This window comes from Hyaena hyaena, unplaced genomic scaffold (assembly GCF_003009895.1).
Source record: "Hyaena hyaena isolate Hyena2069 unplaced genomic scaffold, ASM300989v1 scaffold_607, whole genome shotgun sequence".
Lineage (NCBI taxonomy): Eukaryota > Metazoa > Chordata > Mammalia > Carnivora > Hyaenidae > Hyaena > Hyaena hyaena.
In genome coordinates, this window is record NW_024081241.1 from 693,502 (window position 1) to 715,221 (window position 21,720).

At 36.4% G+C, this 21,720-nt stretch overlaps 2 protein-coding genes across 3 annotated transcripts in view; one reads left to right on the forward strand and one right to left on the reverse strand.

Annotated features, from left to right (window-relative positions):
* Window positions 1-21,720, reverse strand: part of STRN (striatin) — a 95,435-nt gene that overhangs the window by 59,811 nt on the left and 13,904 nt on the right. For both annotated transcript variants that reach the window (XM_039257206.1, XM_039257205.1), the window contains exon 2: window positions 4,325-4,428. In XM_039257206.1, the coding sequence (XP_039113137.1) occupies window positions 4,325-4,428 (104 nt within the window). The remainder of the gene's footprint in view (window positions 1-4,324; window positions 4,429-21,720) is intronic.
* Window positions 3,048-3,822, forward strand: LOC120248748 (histone H3.3A). Its single transcript, XM_039257207.1, has one exon. It carries the CDS (start codon window positions 3,091-3,093, stop codon window positions 3,499-3,501), a length of 411 nt encoding a protein of 136 aa, XP_039113138.1. The 5' UTR covers window positions 3,048-3,090; the 3' UTR covers window positions 3,502-3,822.

Genomic DNA, 21,720 nt, shown 5'->3' on the forward strand with positions numbered 1-21,720 from the left:
CTTCCCACAACACTTGTTCTGCTTGTTTCAACTACTCCTGTAACTTTATCCACAGTATTACTGATCCCCAAGTATATATCTCTAGTCATGAACCCCACTCTCATATCTGCTTTTTAACCCTTCTTTTTTTTTATGTTTATTTATTTTTGAGAGAGAAACACAGAGGCAGAGCGTGAGCAGGGGAGGGGCAGAGAGAAGAGGGAGACACAGAATACAAAGCAGGCTCCAGGCTCTGAGCTACGTAGCTGCCAGCACAGAGCCCGACGTGGGGCTCGAACCCACAAACTGTGAGATCATGACCTGAGCCAAAATCAGATGCTCAACTGACTGAGCTACCCAGGCGTCCCTCAACCCTTATTTCTTAATCTTTAAATCATCTGATAATTCAAACAAAACTTTCACTCAAGAATGAACCTGGGAATCCTTCTTGAATTATCTTTCTCCCTCATCCCCTATACCCAATCATCTCCAATTCTCCAGGATTGAATTTAAAACATTTCACTGCTGATGCCTCCTCTATTCTACAAGCTACTATGCTATAATTTCTTATCTGAGACCATTAGAATCTTCCTGGTTCTATTAACAGATCTTTCCAGTTCATCCCCCATATTGAGGTCAGGCTGATCTTTCTAAAATCTACTTCACACTATTCCATGTTCCTTTCAATTGCACAACAACTAAATGCAATATGCATTCCTAGAACAGGAAAAAAATATATACTATAAAATCATTACTGGGACATTTGGTGGGTGAAAAAATGCTATAAAGATCATCACTGGAACATAAGAATATGGGCTATATTAAATAACAGAACTATTGGGGCGCCTGGGTGGCTCAGTCAGTTAAGCGTCCGACTTCGGTTCAGGTCATGATCTCACAGTTTGTGGGTTCAAGCCCCACGTTGGGCTCTGGGCTGACAGCTAGCTCAGAGCCTGGAGCCTGTTTCGGATTCTGTGTCTCCCTCTCTCTCTGACCCTCCCCTGTTCACGCTCTCTCTCTCAGAAATAAATAAAACATTTAAAAATTTTTAACAAAAATAATAGAACTATGTCAACACTAAGCTTCTTTAATTTGATAATGAGTTGTAATTATATAAGGGAATGGCCCTGTCCCTGCTTGCAGAAGATATATACAGAGGTTATTTAGGGGCATAAGAGGTATAATGTCTGCATCTAAGTAACAAATGATTCAGGAAAAAAGCAGTATGTCTACAGAATGAGCATACTAGCAAATACAGCAAAACTTCAACTGGTGAATCTGGGTAAAGGGCATGTAGTTCTTGCAACTTCTATTAGCTTGAGAAATTTTATAATAAAAGGTTTTGAAAAGCTTTCAATGTTTCCTATTACATGTAAGATAAAAGTCTGAACTCCTTAGGCTCTCCATCATCTGGCTCTTGCCCATGTCTCTCATTATCACTTATCGAATCACAACTAACATCTGACCATACACAGTGATTGCAAATTTCTAAATGTACCAAACTGCTTTGTTCTCTGCCAAACATACCCTCTGCTTCCTGAACCTTGCCTATCTGGCAAACACCTTATTTTGTATGATGCTGTTCAAGTCTCACCTCCTCTTATTACACCTTCACTTCTACTTACTTCTACCTTCCAGACCCAAATAACCACTCCCTTCTTTGTGACCCCACTGTACCCTGTACACACATCTCCCATAGCACTCATGACTCTGCATTGCACTTTTGTGGTTTTAACAAGTCCGTTTCCCGCTACTCTGAGTGCTTAAAGACAAGGACAGTGACCTCGTTTATACTCAGCTCCAGCATGGTGCTTAAGTGGATGGATAGAGGAATGAATATATTTAATGAGAAGGGCCACACACACTCACATTCTCTCTCTGTGTCTCTGTCTCTGTCTCTCTCTGTCTCTCTCTCTCACACACACACACACACACAATATCCTTGGTTACTTGAGTACCTGTATATTTTAATCCTACTGTATTATGACAGAATTACGTACTGGTAAAGAGTACAGACTTCAGAATCAGCCAGACTTGCAGGATCTGAATAACAGCTCTATGACAACTTTGCAACTCAAGTTACTTCGTTTTTTAAGCCTCAGGGCCTGGGGCATGATACTTAATAAAGTTGCCATTGTTAATGTTATTACTCTTTCTGTCTGATGACGCCTGTAATTTAAATTGCTTAAAACCTCGAATATTCACAAACTGTATACTTTTAAAAGTAGTTCCTCACCCCCATCATCTCTCCAATACAGCTTTCAATCAACCTCTCAAGGAATAAAAAGAATCATCTTTTTTTTTTTTTTTTTTACCAAGAGGTCAACCTGTTTTCGCTTTCTTGTGCCATTTAAAGATCCCACGTAAAGGCAAAAACAAGTTCTAATAAAGTTTAATCTATTTCTTGATATTCAAAAATATTATCTGTTAAGCACTATTTTATGACAGTTTTGCAAGCAGCCCATTCATCAACTTAAAAAACTGAAAAAAGCATGTGATCAAAACAAGCAAAATAGAGAATTTCAGTGTCACTTATCAAACACTCAATTGCCTAAAACAAAGAAATGTCTCATGTTGCTGACAAAAAATTCTAAAGACCACTACCTGTGAAAACATATACACTTATAATTCATACAAAAATTTCCTAAGCGCTCATCTATGAACTGTTGTCCTTTACTTGTGATCCAAGCTTAAATTCGTTGAGTATGTTAGACACTAGCAACATAGAAAGAGAAGATTCACTTCTGGAGCGATATGAATAGCTCACAGCAAAGGAATACCAAAAAAGTCTAGAAAAAGATTTCTCAATCCAGTCTGCATTTTTCCCCACAGAAAATACACCAAACAGAATAATACCAGATGATGAGGAAAAGGCATTACAGAAATTTCCTTTACAACTCAAAAACAATTTCAATCCCATAAAGAAATGGATAATGACAGCTCAAGAAGCACATAAGTGTCTTAAGAAAGGACGGGGCAAAAAAAAAAAAACAACAGAATTGTGTTCGCAGCCGCCGCCGCGCCGCCGTCGCTCGCTAACGCCAGCGCCGCCTCTCGCTCGCCGAGCTCCAGCCGAAGGAGAAGAGGGGTAAGAAAGGAGGTCCCAGCACCATGGCTCGTACCAAGCAGACTGCCCGCAAATCCACCGGGGGTAAAGCACCGAGGAAGCAACTGGCCACAAAAGCCGCTCGCAAGAGTGCGCCCTCTACCGGAGGGGTGAAGAAGCCTCACCGCTACAGGCCTGGCACCGTGGCACTCCGTGAAATCAGACGTTATCAGAAGTCCACTGAACTTCTGATCCGCAAACTCCCTTTCCAGCGTCTGGTGCGAGAAATTGCTCAGGACTTCAAAACAGACCTGCGCTTCCAGAGCGCGGCCATCGGTGCTTTGCAGGAGGCCAGCGAGGCCTACCTGGTGGGCCTTTTTGAAGACACCAACCTGTGCGCTATCCATGCCAAACGTGTAACAATTATGCCAAAAGACATCCAGCTAGCGCGCCGCATACGTGGAGAGCGCGCCTAAGAAGCCACTCGGGTGGGAAACATTTCATTCTTTAAAAAAAAAAAAAGAAAAAAATTTTCCTCTTCTTCCTGTTATTGGTAGTTCTGAACGTTAGATATTTTTTTTCCATGGGGTCAAAAGGTACCTAAGTATATGATTGCAAATGGAAAAATAGGGGACAGAAATCAGGTATTGGCAGTTTTTCCATTTTCATTTGTGTGTGGATTTTTAATATAAACGCGGGGACATAAAGCATTAATGCGAGTCAAAATGCTTCGGTGAACACGTTTCAGCAGTTCAACTTTATAACAATTATAAATAAACCTGTTAAATTTTTCTGGACAATGCCAGCATTTGGATTTTTTTAAAACAAGTAAATTTCTTATTGATGGCAACTAAATGGTGTTTGTAGCATTTTTATCATACGGTAGATTCCATCCATCCACTATACTTTTCTAACTGAGTTGTCCTACATGCAAGTACATGTTTTTAATGTTGTCTGTCTTCTGTGCTGTTCCTGTAAGTTTGCTATTAAAATACATTAAACTATAAAAAAAAAAAAAAAAAACAACACACACACACACACAAAAAAGAAAAGAAAGGACGGGGCAGGAGGGAAATGTTGCTAAATTTTTTTTTAACATCATATAAATCAGTTTATTGTTCATGATTATTAAACATTCACAATAACATTAAATATTACAACCATTTGTAAACATGCATTACAGATACTATTTTTTAAATTCAAAAGTATAAGGTATTAAAATTTGGATTTGTTTTAGGAATAACAGAAAAATTAGTCCAATCTGTAAAGAGGACACAACTTTCAATCTCACTGAATTACCTTTCCTGTTTAAGAGCGTACTCCAGCATTTTGATCCTCCTCACAAGATCCTTCTTCAAATTTTCTTGACCTTTTCTTTCCCCCTGAAGGAAGGCAATCTGGGCCTGAGTAGAGGGGGGGGGGGCAGGAAGAGAGAGACAAAACTCAGCTTAGACCAAATTTAAAAAGTTTTTAACTCAGCTGAAGAAAGAACCTTTGGGAGATAGGGCACTTAGATGCAAATACATATATATATATCACTCCAGAAGTGAATCATATATATATGTCACAAAGTATGTAAGTATACAGAAAGACACCAATACAAGAGGGGAAAAACTTTCTTTGTAATATACATTTTACTTCAGACTAGGGATGTTAAAACAGGTAATGCATATCCTCTGAGAATCTATAATCTAAAACAATATAAGTGTAGACATTTGCAAAGTATACAGTATAGTTTGCTCAAATGTTTGTGGCATTGAGGCAGTTTCTCTTTTATAAAGAACGATAATGGGGAAAGGGGGGAAATAAAATCATGAGTTCTTATAATATTATTGCAAAGTAACAGTTCTCAGAGCTTTACTACATATTTAAATCATGATGGATTTAAGATTGTCTTGAGAGACTTTCTTCTGGACCTCCCCTACAAATGAAAAGTAGCTGCATTTTCTCAATCCCTACCTTTCACCCCACCTCCTCTTAGTAGATTAATATGCAGGAAAAAAAGTGAAAGTTCAAAAAAGGAAAATCAGAGACAATGGCCCTCCACAGGTTCGTAGGCCCTCCAAAGAATAAAGACAAAAAATAAAAAATAAAAACAAACCCTACAGTTTAGCAGTAAACAAACTACAAAACTCTTGTTTTCAGAAAAACAACTTGGGAAAAGTGGTTCTCCAGAGAATCTAAAAAGACACTTAGAATTGAAATAGTATCTCCCACTTAAGGAACTGAAACTGTGTTGCAAACACTAACTTGTTAAAGTAACTCATAGGGCATTTAAGGGCTCTCAAGGATTGCTATATCAATTTCACTGTTCTCATTTGCTTTCCCCTCCCATTATTATTACATTAGCCCAGATGACAATGTTATTTATATGCCTACAGTGCCTTCCATTAAAGTAAGCAATAACTTATATTTAATGATGACCTTACCACATCCCTAAGAAACTGTGGATTGTCCAACTAAGATTTAGTGAGTGAGCCACTAAACTGATTTCTACTTCATTCGAGTAACATTCCTTTCCATTTTCTCAATACCATAATGAACATAAAATCCTATTCACCAAGCATATTATAACTTTGAAGATGAAAGTAGTGCTGTTTTTGTTCTCACTTCAGTAAACTCTTAAAAGTTACACTGCAATTAAAAGAAGGATTATTTTGATCTTACTGAATTAAAAACAGTCCAAAAACAATAGTATACACAGAGGAAAAGGCATCAAATACCTATACTACCTACACTTAATGATCATAGAACCTTTTGAAATTATGTACTCTACAAGGCAACCATTATTTTATGTAAACATAATAATAATTCCATTTAATGCTGACAAAAATGGAAGTCCTGACAAAAAGATAAGATAGTCCAACCTGTTTGACCAAACAGTGCTTTGGAATAGAATTCAAAATGGCTTTAATGAAAATAACCTAGTCAGCATAATTATGTAATCAAAGTAATAATAAAACCAACGGTTAATGTCTTTCACTGTATATCCTTCGGCGAGTTTTGTATTTCAGTCACCATCATGGTCCCTGGATGATTCTGAAACTTCAGTCCATAATACTCGAAAGTCTTCACTGTGACTCATTCCTGCACCCACCAAAAACTCATTGTGTTCCCTATACACTTGCTTCTCCATCTTCCTGTCAATTCACATATTGGATTAGTTAAATATTCAATAAATATAAAAGTCCCAGAATTGTTAAAGAGAAAGATTACAGAGAAGATAGAGTTGGCTGAAAAGAAAAACAAAAAAAGATTAATAGGAATATCTGTGTTATTTCTTGGTGATCACAAAACACCTCTGTGATATTTCTGCCAAAGATGCATAACCCAAAATCAATCATAAAGAAACAAACATAAGGCACACTCAACTTAAGGGGCATTTTACATTAACTTTCTTGTAATGTTCAAGAGTATCAGGTCATAAAAGTCAGGGAAAGACTGTTTTAGATTGAAGGAGACTAAAAAGACATGAAAACCAAGTGTAATGTATAATTCTAAACTGGGTTTGGGTATAAAAGGACATTATTAGGACAAGTGATGAAACATGAATGGGGTCTGAGGATTAGATAGTAGTAATATATGAGTGTAACTTCCTGATTTTGATGGTTATATGTTGTTACATAAGATAGTACTTATTTATAGGAAATAAACACTTTTAAAGTATTTGGTGGGAAACATACACAATCAGATAATAGCTGACAACTTGTCCTCAAATGGTTTAGATTAAAAAAAAAATTGTGTGTATTACCCTTGTGACAGCTGTGTCAATACAAGATCTAATTTCTTTTTAAATTTTGAAACACTATGCCAACTTCCTGAATATGATAAGATACAAGTTCAATTCAAAGTCAGCATCAGGCACAACAGAGAAACCCAAGAGGTATTAATAATCAGGAATAAAACAAGGATGTCCATTTTCATCACAAATATTTAGCCATATTCTGGAGGTGGTGGCCAATGTCATTAGCCAAGAAAGAAATGTTTAAAAACAGAAAAGAGGAAATAAAATTATCATTATTTGCAAATGATACAAGTGGATACTTTGAAATCCAAGGAAACTGACTACAAAGTATTTCTAAAAATAGAGAAATTTCAGTAAAGTGGCTACATATTAAAATAAATTAAAATCCACAAGGGGCACTTGGGTGGCTCAGTCGGTAAAGCATCCAACTCTTGCAGGTCGTGATCTCACTGGTTCATGGGTTCGAGCCCCACATTGAATTCTGCACTCAGAGCACAGAACCTGCTTGGGATTCTGTCTCTCCCCCACCCTCCCTCCTGGTTGTGCATGCACGCACACGTGCTCTCTCTCTCTCAAAATAAATAAATAAACTTTAAAAATTAAAAAAAAAATTAAAACCCATGAACTTCTTTAAAAACAGTCTAAGGACAGAACACAATCCTATTTATAATAACAAAAATAACCTGATTAGAACAAACCTTTCAATAAAAAAGTAAAAAGCTATGCAAAGAATACAGCACACGATGGTTCCAAAGTACAAGTGGAAAATTAAATAAGCAAAATAAACATATAAAATCCCTGAAATATTTTATACTGGGGCACCCAGCTTCAGCTCGAGTCATGATCTCACAGTCCATGGGTTTGAGCCCCACATCAGGCTCTGTGCTAACAGCTCAGAGCCTGGAGCCTGCTTCTGATTCTGTGTCTCCCTCTCTCTCTGCCCCTCCCCTGCTTGTGCTCTGTCTCTGTCTCTCAAAAATAAACAATTACATTAAAAAATTTAAAAACAAAAACAAAAACAAATTTCTACAGTCACTTAAATGTTGATACTGATGCATGAACAGAGAACTATGGTATGGAAAATCCAAAAAAAAACCCCAAATATAAGCTTGAAGGGGATGCTGCAGATCACTGAGGGAAAATATGGATTATTCAATCAATGTTGATGGGTGGCTATCTGGAAAATATTTCTCACATCAAAACAAATACCAAAAATTTTTCAAAGAACTCCCAAAGTATTTGAAGAAAAGGTAGGGTTTGCTTTTGTTTTAATAATCTCAGGGTTAGGAAAGCCTAACCCAAGCCATAAAAGACTAATAAATTTTATGTCAAAAAATATTTACATGTAGAGCAATTAAAAAGTTACTGAAAAACTATTAAGAGAAATAAGATAATTCTTTTTTTGACAAATGTCAAAACAAAATAGGAAATGTAGTCATATCACAAATCACAAGAGTTTGCTTTTCTTAATATAGTAAGAACACCTACAAATAAGATAAAAATCAAGGACTTAATAGAAAAACATACAAAAGACACGGTGATAGAAAGGAAATACAAAAAGCTCAAACTTATTAAAAAGATTTTTAATGTCACATGTAAGAGAAATACCAATTGAAATTATAATCAGATTTTCCTTTTTCTATCAGACTAAGTTCAATAATGTAATGAAACACTATATTAAGGAAAAGAGGTATCTGTCAGTTTTACCACAGTGGACAAGTTTTACCACAGTGGACAATACTACAGTGGACAATTTGGTAACAACCATCTATTCTCTAAAGGCACATACTCTTTACTCAGCAATTCTAATTCTAGATCATTATCCTTCTAGTACATTTGCACATGTATGAAATGATATACTGAGAAAATACACCCAAAAATGTATGTATAATCCAAATATCTGTCTACAGGGAAATGGTTAAATCAATTATGAATACAACTAGTAGAAAATCAGGTCCTCAACTAATATCTATTTTTAAAAAAAGAGGAAGAAAAAGTCAATCTCTTAAATTTTTTCCCTCTGGAAAACTCTACTCAGAAAGTTAGAAACAAAAGATCTTAAAACACATGTTCTGACAGACTAATTTCTTCTATAAAAAATCACCTGAGTCTAAACCATAATAACTGGTATAAATTCTACTCTTTCAAAATAAAAAGTAAATCCCAAGTAAAGGTTTTTCTAATATGGTAAAATACTATTGTTTGAATTGGATTATTTAAAAAAGGCAGGAGGGAGAAGGAGACACAAGGGAAGAAAAGACTCAAAGAAAGAATGGAAGGGAAGGAAGAAAGGAAGAAAGAAAATAGGAAAAAAGTGAGCTACAACTATACAAAGGAATGCTATGCATTTGCTGAAAAGTGAGCTACGTCTATACAAAGGAATGCTATGCACTTGTTACAAAGGAGACAGTTATTATATTGATATAGAATGATTTATTTATTTATTTATTTATTTTTTTTACAAATAGTTTATTGTCAAATTAGTTTCTACATAACACTCAGTGCTCATCCCCAAAGTGCCCTCCTCCATGCCCATCCCCCCCTCCCCCCCACATCCATCAGTCCTCAGTTTTTGTCAGCATTCAAGAGTCTCTCATGGTTTGCCTCTCTCCCTTTCCCCCACCATTTCCGCCCTTCTTCTCCCGCTTGTTCCTCCGTCAAGTTCCTCCTAATCCTCCTATACGTGCAAACATATGATATTTGTCCTTCTCTGCCTGACTTATTTCGCTCAGCATAACACCCTCAAGGTCCATCCATGTTGCTACACATGGCCAGATTTCATTGTTTCTCATTGCCATGTAGTATTCCATGGTATAGATAAACCACATCTTCTTGATCCATTCATCTGTTGATGGACACTTAGGCTCTTTCCATGTTTTAGCTATTGTGGAGAGTGCTGCTATGAACATTGGGGTACATGTGCTCCTATGCCTCAGCATTTGATATAGAATGATTTAAAACAGATTAAATTAAAATAAAAATACACAGAACAATGTATGTAGTTTGCAGCCATTTGTTTTTTTTTTTTTTTTTTAAAAAAGGTAAATACACTATTATGCTTCTCTGTGTAAGAACTCTGGAATGATTCACAAATATGTAGTCATTCTGAATGTCTCTAAAGAAAATAACTGGACGGCTGAAAGAAGAATGGAGTTAAAACTGCCTTTAAATGTATACATCCCTCCTTACACCTTCTGAATGTTGTACTATAGACATGTTACTATGCATAAAATTCTCTTAACTGAAAAATTTAAAGACTATTACAGCCAAACAAACTAATTCACTAGATCTGGCTCCACAAGCCACCAGTTTGTAACTTTGCCTTAAATGTTTCAATCCAAATACATTATTTTTATAAAAGAGGGGGAAAAAAGAAGCACCAAGAGATTGAGCTTATGACCCTACAGAGCACAGCATTCTCACAAATGAACCAAGATGATAGTCCAAGACCATAAACGAACCACCACTTGGAAAACTCAAGGCACACACGCAATATAGGTGGGAGTATTAGCAACAAGGATATGATAGAAAACGGACTGTCCAAAAGGCCCCTTAAAATAAGTTCTCCCTGCACATCACTATAACAGAATTCTTTCTGAAACAAGAGAGACAGATTTCTAGAGAGCAAATATATTCCTAGCTTCCAATACTGTCCAGTAATACGGAAGTGATGAATTCAGTTATTTAATTTTTTATTGCATAGGTTTACTTCTCTATGAACTACTTAAGCTACAATTTGCCTACTTTCTAAACTCTTACTTCTGCCTGCACTAATGTCACTCAACATTCTTGAGTGAACTCTTCTGAACTTTCCAGAGTTCCTAGAACAAAAGATTAAGACATGCAATTGAAATCTTGAGGAAAAAAATTAGAAAAATGAAGTAAATTCAATATGATTAAGTAGATAAGGTATGAAAATAGCTTTCAAGTATTACAAATAAAATGCTTTAAATTATAAATCATCGTACATCCATTCATCTGTACAAGGAAACCTAATGGTAATGGCACATAATTTTGAAAAGAAAACTTTGGAATTACCTTCAAGGAAAAGAAATGTTAGAACGTGACAAGCATTATAAAATTTTTCCATTATTTACCTAAAATTAGGCCTTCATTTCCTAACCATTAAAAATAAAAAACATAAGAACAATAACTGGATATTTTACAATTTAAGTCTATACGGTAAACAAAAATTAACTTTTGTATTATTTTTCAATCCCAATTTATCAAAAGGCTATATATAAGGAATATAAATCTGCTATCTCTAAGGTTTATCTGCATACACAGGAATATCTAATAAAATATTAAATCATTTTAAATGCACCATTTAATTTACTGAAACCATTTAAAGTATCTCGTACTCTTAAATTTTAAAAGGGTTCAAATTCAAAACCGAAATCACTGTATATTCAAAAAGAAAAATACACAATATATTAGTTTGGGTTGGTCACTTTTCAGGTGTTTCTTGCTCATCTGCAATGGGAGGGAAAGAGCACTCACTTTTACAAAACTCTAAAGTATGAGGAAACTTGACCAGTTTAAGCTTCTCACTTTCAATTTGAGCATAAACTCACAAATAAGAGAAATCCTTGAAAAGTAAAAGCGAATAATATGGTTTACTTAAGTAATACCATACAATAAAGGTTCAATAACTTGCTTTATATCCTAACACCATTATAAACTACACTTGTTCTCTCTGAAAAACTTTGATTTACACTGTTCTCTTAAATTCAGGCTGCAAGTTGGTTTTCTCTAACATACAACTGTTACCTCCAGCAGCCCTCTCTCCTAAAGACAGTGTGACTTCTTGGAGCCATCAAACTGTACTGTACGGAAATCACTGAGAGGACTTGTGAAAACACTCATTGTCCGGCCGGGCTCCATCCTCAGTCTGGAATGGGCCTGAGAATTTGCATTTCCAACAAGTACCTAGGTGATGCTAATGATGCTATTCTGGGACAACACTTAGAGAACCAATGACCTACACCATCTGTGACATAGTTAGAAGGCCAAAAATAAAGCAAATAGGCCGTTAAAGAGCAAGAAACAGAGCTGTCCCAGAACCCCAGCTCTCTATGACACAGAAGTACAAAGTCTTATATAGGCCCTCAAGCTGACAAAGACACATCAGCTGTTTTGATTCCCTTCCAAATTTCTTGTTTATGACTATATTTTTAGTAGTCTCGTGATAAAAAAAAAATTAAATTGACCATTTTTCATTCAGTTAAAATCACATTTTTAGAGGGGCACCTGGGTGGCTCAGTCAGTTAAGTGGCTGACTTTGGCTCAGGTCATGATTTTGCGATCCATGAGTTCGAGCCCAGCGTCAGGCTCTGTGTTGACAGCTTGGAGCCTACAGCCTGCTTTAGATTCTGTGGCTCCTTCTCTCTCTGCTCTTCCCCATTCAAGTTTTGTCTCTCTCTGTCTCAAAAATAAATAAAAATGGGGGCGCCTGGGTGGCTCAGTTGGTTAAGCATCTGACTTCGGCTCAGGTCATGATCTCGTGGTTCGTGGGTTGGAGCCCTGCATCGGGCTCTGTGCTGACACCTCAGAGCCTAGATCCTGCTTCAGATTCTGTGTCTCCCTCTCTCTCTGCCCTTCCCCCACTCGCTCTCTGTCTCTCAAAATAAAATAAAGACATAAAAAAATTTTTTTAATAAAAAAAATTTTAAATCAAAAATTTTATTTTTTTAAAAATAAAATTTTTTTTAATAAAAAAAATTTTTTTAAATCACATCTTTAGAAAATACTCACCACAGTCCAAATTACCGTAAAGAAAAAAGAAAAAACAAATAAAACCAGGTTTCTACACACAGTGCACTTCCACTCTAGTGAGGGTACAAGACCAGAACACATATGCATAGAGAAAAAGCTAAGGGGCACCTAGGTGGCTCAGTCAGTCGGGCATCGACTTCGGTTCAGGTCATGATCTCACAGTTAGTGGGTTCGAGCCCTGCATCGGGCAATGTGCTGACAGCTTAGAGCCTGGAGCCTGCTTTGGATTCTATGTCTCCCTTTCTCTCTGCCCCTTCCCTGCTAGTGCTTTTCCTCTCTCGCGCTCTCTCGCTCTCTCTCTCTCAAAAATAAATAAACATAAAAAAATTTTTAAAGAAAAAAAGACCCCAGAAAATAGGGTGTCCTAGTAACTGAAGATTTAAGTCATAAATTTAATGAAACATTCACATTTATTCATTTAACAATATTAACTGAGCCCCTACCTTGTACCAGGCAGTTATTGACACTAGGGCTATGATAGTGACAAAACAAAACAGCATGATAGAAGAACCATTGTATGCTGAAGACAACACAGATGGACCAGTAGCATGTGTTGTATGTAACTAGAACCAGAAACACAATTATAGGCAAAAGCAGTGAATATAAAAATAAATACAAAATACAGTGGGATGCTTATTCAATTCTGGGGTCAAGTACAAAACTGATGTTCATCTCAGGAACTGTATTGTAATCTAGTATTTTTTATTAATTTTTTAAAATTTACATCCAAGTTAGCATAGAGTGCAATGGTGATTTCAGGAGTAGATTCCTTAACGCCCCTTACCATTTAGCCCATCTCCCCTCTCCCACAGCCCCTCCAGTAACCCTCTGTTCTCCACATCTAAGAGTCTCTTAATGTCTTGTCCTCCTCCCTGTTATTATTCTTGCTTCCCTTCCCTTATGTTCATCTGTTCTGTATCTTAAAGTCCTCATATGAATGAAGTCATACGATATTTGTCTTTCTCTGACTAATTTCGCTTAGCATGATACCCTCTAGTTCCATCCACGTAGTTGTAAATGGCAAGATTACAGCTAGCTTTGTCTTTTAATAAATGAATGAATTTCCTGAAATTTTCCTCATATAAGTTCTGTGCTATTATTTTTCTTTATCTAGCATTCCTTTCCAAAAAAGATGAAATTTTTTAGATGATAGATTATGTCTGAAGTTCTACAGGAGATAGGGGTGTATTCTTTCACAGCAATCCCTCTATCCCTAAATACATGATTACAAATACAGACTGCCCTACACAAGAAATTCTCCACTGGTCAAATTCACATTTAAAACACAAAATTAATTACATACACATTATCAGATGATGGCAAAATATAAATAATCATACATCAGCAGGTTTTTTGACTCCTTACTAAGGTTCCTGTAGCCCTCAACCAGTCAATTCTCATGGCACATCCTATCTCTCAAATCTTTACAAATGTTTCTAACATTTGCACAAAGGAGTGGGAAGTTCATATACATACACACACACACGAATGTATTAGATCAACATATTGTGCACTATAAACTTGCACGATGTTATATGTCAATTATATCTCAATAAAGCTGGAAAAAAGAAAAAATATGTACATATTCATATATGTACACAGAGTGGAGTGAGGGAGTAAGATTATCAGTCAAGGGATGAAGCTGTGGATGTGCAGTATAATAAACTTGACATCCAAAGATGTAATACTCACAGTTATCACTGTTTGAGAGCCACCAGAAGACATTCCATTAAGATGCTGCGAGGCTACAGGCCAGATCCTGAGTAAATACTAACCTAAACAAGGATTCACATCTCAAAAGGTCAAAAGCAATAACTCTAAAACAATTTTTTAAAAACTGAGCTTCTTTATCAAAGATGTTTCTCCTCCCAACCCCAAAGAAAGCCAAATGGCTAGCAGTGGTGTTGGAAGTGAAGAAAAATATAAGTACTAAGAAAGTGACAGCTCTTAGTCAGAAAATGTCATATTTGGTAACAGCTTGTAACTATGAATGTGAACAAATCCACCAACTGTTCTATACCAAAGGAAAAAAAAAAAAAAAATCATTAAACTGACTCAGCGAGTGTTCCAACCTGACCAAAATCTATTCATCAAAAGAAATAAAGCTTTCATTAACACTGAGAAGAATATTAACTTAATAGGAGTATGTGTGTGTGTATACACACACACACACACACACACATGAAACATGACTGTCATAGGAAATAAAATTCAGAAGAAGCAAGGTTCCCACACAAAGATCTCTGAATTTTATTTTATTTATGGGTTGGGTTTTTTTTTTTTTTCTTTGAGAGACAGAGAGAGACGGTGTGGTGAGCAGGGGAGGGTCAGAGAGAGAGGGAGACAGAGAATCCAAAGACAGGCTCCAGGCTCTGAGCTAGCTGTCAGCACAGAGCCCAGCGCTGGGCTTGAACCCACAAACTGTAAGATCATGACCTGAGCTGAAGTCGGACACTTAACCGACTGAGCCACCCAGGCTCCCCAAAGATCTCTGAATTTTAAAACCAAAGGATTCACAAAAAGTCTCAGAAAGTATTCTTTGCAAATGAAAAGTTTTCTACAATGTATCGTTTTCTTTATGGTCAGAAAACTCAAAGCAGCTCTGGACATGTTTTACACCAATTGAATTCCCTTTAGATTGATATATAATCTCTAAAGAAACAGTTTTCAAGAAGCAACACTTTTCATATTTAAAACATTCATTATGTCTACATTGTGAATCTATAAATCTACAATGCAAATGTAACTAAAGCCCAAATTCTTCCCAATGGGATTTAAGGCTATCTACAATCTGTTCCCAACTTGCGTGGCTGGCTTGTCTTTCACATTCCCTTCTCACACATCCTGTGTTCCAATCAAAGGGGACAATCTTTTGGTCTTAAAATATGGCCTGAACTCTCCCAGTTCCATACCTTGGCTAATGCTCTCCTCTTCATCCCTACTTCCTCCCCAAATGCTCCTCTGAAATTTCAAATTCTACCAATGCTGTCTTGGCCTATTTAGCTCAAAGTAATCCCTCCCATCTCTTAAGCCTAACAGTACTTATTATTTTCTATTAAAGAAAAACTCCTCTGTATATAAATACTGTTTTACTACTTTATGGCACTTAAATTAATGTTCAGTCAGGAGGCAAGAAAATAAGCGTTTTTGAGTACCAGGCATTCTGCTAAACACAGTATGTAACTAATCTAATTTTCTGTTTTATTACTGTTTTTATACCATCATTTTCACTGAGTGCATTACAGACCTTCAAGTAAAGTTACCATACTTACTTAACCATTGCAACAGACCTTCTGGACTGGCTACTCAAAATACTAATTCTCAACCCCTAGTTCTACGCTATAACTTCCCACTCTAGAGTCTAGAAAGCAAAATTCATACGTTCTTAGATTCTGTTGTGGCCAAACATGGCTATGTAACCAATGGGATCAATATGAATATCTGCTGGGGATGGGGAGATGGCACTTAGGGGGACAGCTTATCATTCACTGATAAAGGAGAAACAATGAAAAACACTCAAGCAAACCTTTTTTGCTACTTTTCACTGTGGTCTTGATGTCTGTAACTATAGCAATTTTATAATCATAATGTGACAAAAGAAGACAATAAGCCAACACACTGGGGGTGAAGGATGGCAGATGGGAATAACAGAAAAAGCCTCGTTTCTTTATGTCAGAGAGAAAGATTACCCACCACCAGACTTGTGAGAAAAATAGGACCTTTTATGTTAGATCACTGTTAACAGGGTTTACTTCCTAATACTCATTTCACTATAGTTGGACATTCAGACTGTAACTTTTCACTATTACAAAATGAATTGCTAATGATGTTCTTTATGCATATAGACTTTTTTTAAGTTTTTAACTTTAATTCCAGTATAGTTAACATACAGTGTTATGTTCGTTTCAGGTGTACAATGGAGTGATTCAACAGTTCTACACACTACTCAGTGCTCATTATGGTAAGTGTACTCTTTAATCCTCCTTACCTATTTCACCCATCCCCACATACTTCCCTCTGGTAACCATCAGTGTGTTCTCTAAACAGAGCCTGTTTCTTGGTTTCTTTTTCTTCACTTTGCTCATTTTGTTTCTTAAATTCCACATATAAGCGAAATCATATGGTATTTGTCTTTCTCTGACTGACTTACTTCGCTTAACACTGTACTCTATCAATGTTGTTGTAGATCTCATTCTTTTTTATGGCTGAAAATATTCCACATCTTCTTTACCCATTCATCTACTGAGGCACACCTGGGCTGCTTCCATAACTTGGTTATTGTAGACAATGCTGCAATAAACACAGGGAGAGCATGTATCCCTTTGAATTGGTTTTTGTATTTTGGGGAGTAAATGCCTAGTAATGCGATTAGTGGATCATAGGATAATTCTATTTGTAACTTTTTGAGAAATCTCTATACTGTTTTCCACAGTGGTTGTACCAGTATGCATTCCCACCAACAGTGCAAGAGGGTTCCTTTTTCTCCACTTCCTTGCCAACATCTGCTGTTTCTTGTGTTTTTGATTTTAGTCATTCTGACAGGTGTGAGGTGATATCTACTGTGGTTTTGATATGGACTTCCCTGATGATTAATGATGTTAAGCATCTTTTCATGTGTCTGTTCAAGTCTGTTCATATCTTCTTGCCTATTGCTTAATTAGATTATTTGGTTTTGGAATGTTGAATTACATCAGTTCTTTACATATTTTGGACACTAATTCTTTATCAGATATGCCATTTGCAAATATCCTCTCCAATTCAGTAGGTTGCCTTTCATGCACAGAGACTTTTAAGGGAATTATTTATTTCTCTGGGATAGACCACAACAAACTGAATTACTAGGTCAAAGTATATTTCCTGATAGATACTGACTAGTTGATAATACTAACAACAATGTATGAGAGTAAAGTTTAACAGATCTCCCCCAGCATTGTGTGGTTGTCATTGATTTTTAAAAACTCATAGATAGAAAAGAGTATCTTTGTTGCTTTAATGAATCCTTCTTTGATGAAAATTATTGACTCTTTTGCCATATGCTGACTACTGTTCTATAACAGAACCATCCAAATATTAAGAAAGTAGTTCAATAAGCTATATTTTGATAGCTGTTAAAACATTCTTCCTCATTAAAAATACCAAAAACTGGGGAAAAGTATTCAAACTTTATATGCACATATAAAGGAAAAACCAACAAATCCATTCCTTTACCTCCATCCCACTACCTAGAGATAACCAATGTGAACAGTTTGCTGAATTCTCTTCTGAACTTCCCTGTGTGCAGAGACAAAGATAAGCAAAAATGACATCTGTTTTGGTTACACAATTACTAAAATTAAGTACAGGAACTACTACATATATATATGTAGACATACATATATATATATATATATATATATATACACACACACACACACATATATATATATACACATAAAATTCGTATATATAAATACATAAAATTAATGAAACTATTTTTATTGAGTTCTTCCTCTGTTATATTTTTCTGAATAAGTCATTTCATTGTCGCATAAACAAAAAAGACACAAAATAATTATGTACAAACCAATCATTTTTAAAACATAAATGGGTACACAAACAGAGATCTCAAGAAAACATAGATGCTAGAGAGTTAAAGACCTTGTAGTAAAGGAGGGTAAGACTGAAATGTAAATTTATGTTACTGATTGTACTATTAAGGTGGGCATACCCTACAGGCAGTAGACAAGGCAGGACACAATGTACATACACAGAGTATCACAAATGAATCTTTCTAAAAGGAGAAAAAAAACGACAATTTGATTTTTGTAAATAAAAACACATGTGCAGAAAAAATATCTCACAAAGATAAAGAAAAATGAAAGGAGAATATGAGAATGGAGATAAAAATAGATTGAACAAGAGTGGCGATAAGCAATCATTGCCAAGGTAAATGTAAGTTCAATAAAAAGCCCAAGTGTGTGTGTTTATGTATGCATAAACATAAAATTCTGTAGGGACACAAACTAATTTTTAGTAGAATTTTATTTCTAAACAGTAGGTTTGTGACAAGGACTAGAAAGAGGGAGATACCAGATATCTTTCTATCTTGTATTATATATATACACCTATTCTTACTTTATATATTTTTTTAATTTGTTTAATGTTTGTTTATTTTTTAGAGAGACAGAAAGAGAGAGAGTGCGAGAGCAAGCACGGGTGGGGGAGGAGCAGAGAGAGAGGGAGACACCGAATCTGAAGAAGGCTCCAGGCTCTGAGCTGTCAGCACAGACCCCCACAGGGGGCTCAAACCCATGACCATGAGATCATGACCTGAGCTGAAGTCGAACACTTAATTGACTGAGCCACCCAGGTGCCCCTTTAAACCTATTCTTATTTTAAAGAAATAATTTCTTCTAACAATGATTCTCTCCTCGACCAAACTTCAGTCAGGCTCCTCTGAGCCCTCTGCTCCACTAGGCCAGATCTTTAGACTTCCATGTCCACCTTCCCATCCCCCAATTTTGCAACAATCTTACTATAAGTCAGTTTGGCAAGAATCCCTCACCTTCAATATATTATCACCCCCAATATATCTGATAAATTTCTCAACCCTGCAGTACCCCAGGTGACATTTGGTCACCCTGGCCCGCCTTCAGCAAGAATCCTATCTCAAGTCAGTTTCAGCCAGAATCCCTCTACCCCTGATGTTTCCTCTTCAATAATTTACATCCACTGATGACTCCACATCACCACCACCACCACCACCATCACCCTGTCTATAAATTCCTCCTTCTTGTATTCAGAATTGGCAAGTTCTGAGGCCTCTTTTCCCCTATTGCAATAGTCCCTGATTCAAATCTCTTTTTACCACCTTAACCACTGTCCAGCTCTTAATTTTTTTTAATACTGCTAAATGTAAAATTTAGACAGCTTCTAAAAATAAAGTCTAAGTTTAACTCTGAATTCTAAATACAATTTAAAACTCTCTTTTGGGGGAGCACCTGGGTGGCTCAGTTGGTTAAAAGACTGAGTCAAAGTCTTGATTTTGGCTCAGGTCATAATCTCAGTTTGTGGATTCGAGCCCCATGTCGGGCTTTGGGCTGACAAATGTGGAGCATGCTTGGGATTCTCTCTCCCTCTCTCTCTTTCTCAAAATAAATAAACTTAAACAAAAAAAAAAACTTTCTTGGGGCACCTAGGTGGCTCAGTCGGATAAGCACCCAACTTTGGCTCAGGTCATGATCTCAGTTTGTGAATTTAAGCCCCATGTCAGGCTCTGAACTGTCAGCTCAGAGCCTGGAGCCTGCTTTGGATTCTGTGTCTCCCTCTCTCTCTCTCTGCACCTCCCCTGCCCCCTCTCTCTCTCAAAAATAAATAAACATTAAAAAAAAATTTTTTAATAAAAATTAAAAATTAGAACTTTTTTAGTAGAAAAATCGATGGTTTGTAGTCAGTGATTCATGCTCTACATTGCTTCTCTAATTCATAATATAGCAAACTTACAAAAACATTTTTTAAAAAAATCAGTATGGATTCCTTAACTAGGGAAGTCACATTTATTAAAAACAAGCTTTTATTAACAACTATCTGATTTTCAAACATCATAAAAAATGTATATATAAAATTAGGTCAAAATATCACAGCAACCATTTTTATTCAAAATAGGGAAATATAGTAAAGGGAAAAAATAGTAAAAATAGACTTACTAGATACATATAAAAAATACCTGAGATAAATGTAAGCTTTGATGTACACCGAATCTTAAAGATCAATAAATTTCTGCTTTAATTTTGGGGGGAAAAAAGCCAGGGAACATAATTTTTCTTGATACCTCAGAACCAGAACTGCACACACCAATCATTGAACTACACTGTACAAAGCTTCAATGTTTTTTGATGGGGGAGTTGGGAGATTCCTACTCCTGGTTCTCTCACTAATCTGTGTGATCTTATTAAACTTTTCTGAGCCTCAGTTTCCTTAACTACACAAGGAAACAGTTTAACATTCTGTGATTATATGGACCTGAAGATGATACGTGGAAAACCTGAATAATCCTAATTCCAAGACAATGAGTATTTTTTTTAAATTTGTTTGCATTCTGTTTATTTGCATGGGAGACTGATAACATACAGTTGAATTAATATCTTCAAAGGCAGTATTACTTTGGCTAATTTTTTTAAAAAGTTTTATTTTTGAGAGAGAGAGAGAGTCAGTCAGAGTGTAAGTGAGGGAAGGGCAGAGAGAGAAGGAGACAGAATCTGAAGCGGGCTCCAGGCTCTGAGCTGTCAGCACAGAGCCTGACATGGGGCTCGAACCCACAAACCGTGAGATCATGACCTGAGCCCAACTGACTGAGCCACTCAGGTGCCCCTACTTTGGCTAATTTTTTAAAAATTTGTAATTGAGGGGCGCCTGGGTGGCTTAGTCGGTTAAGCGTCCGACTTTCACTGAGGTCATGATCTCACGGTTCGTGGGCTCGAGCCCCGCGTCAGGCTCTGTGCTGACTGCCAGCTCAGAGCCTGGAGCCTATTTCAGAGTCTGTATCTCCCTCTCTCTCTGACCCTCCCCTGCTCACGCTGTTTCTCTCTCTCTCCTAGAAATAAATAAAAAATATTTTAATAAATAAATAAATAAATAAAAATAAAAATTTGTAATTGAATTCAAGACTACAGCCACCTTCCAAAAGATAACTTCACCCTCCAGAATAAGTATCAATTTCACTATAGTTATCAGTGTTTTGGGGTTGGCAGCAAGGCGGAGGTTTTTTTCTGTTTTATTAGTCAGGGGCTCCGTTTTGCAAAGTTGTACTCAATAGTAATATTATCATTATTAACACGTAATGTTAACACATACTGTGCTAGGTGTTAGAAGTAAATTAAAAAATAATAACGAGGTACAGAGGAAGCTGCGTGAGCTCCAAGAGAACAGACTGTCCTTGGGAGGAAGTGCTGGATCCCCAATGCCTGCAACAATCACCTGCACGTGGCAGGTGCCCTCTGAATGTTAAAGTAATCAAACAGATTCATAAAAAGCAAGTAACCAGTAAAAGATAGCACACCCTAAGAGCCAAATGACAAAAGCAAGTATTGAAAAAGCAACAACCAAAACGAAAACCAAAAACTTTTCATGTTGGAAATGGGATTAAGCTAAATTTGAATACAGAACATATAAATCTAGAAGAATAACACAAACTATG

Excerpts from the sequence above, each read along its gene's own strand:
- LOC120248748 (XM_039257207.1), top strand. The coding sequence starts at position 3,091 with ATGGCTCGTACCAAGCAGACTGCCCGCAAATCCACCGGGGGTAAAGCA.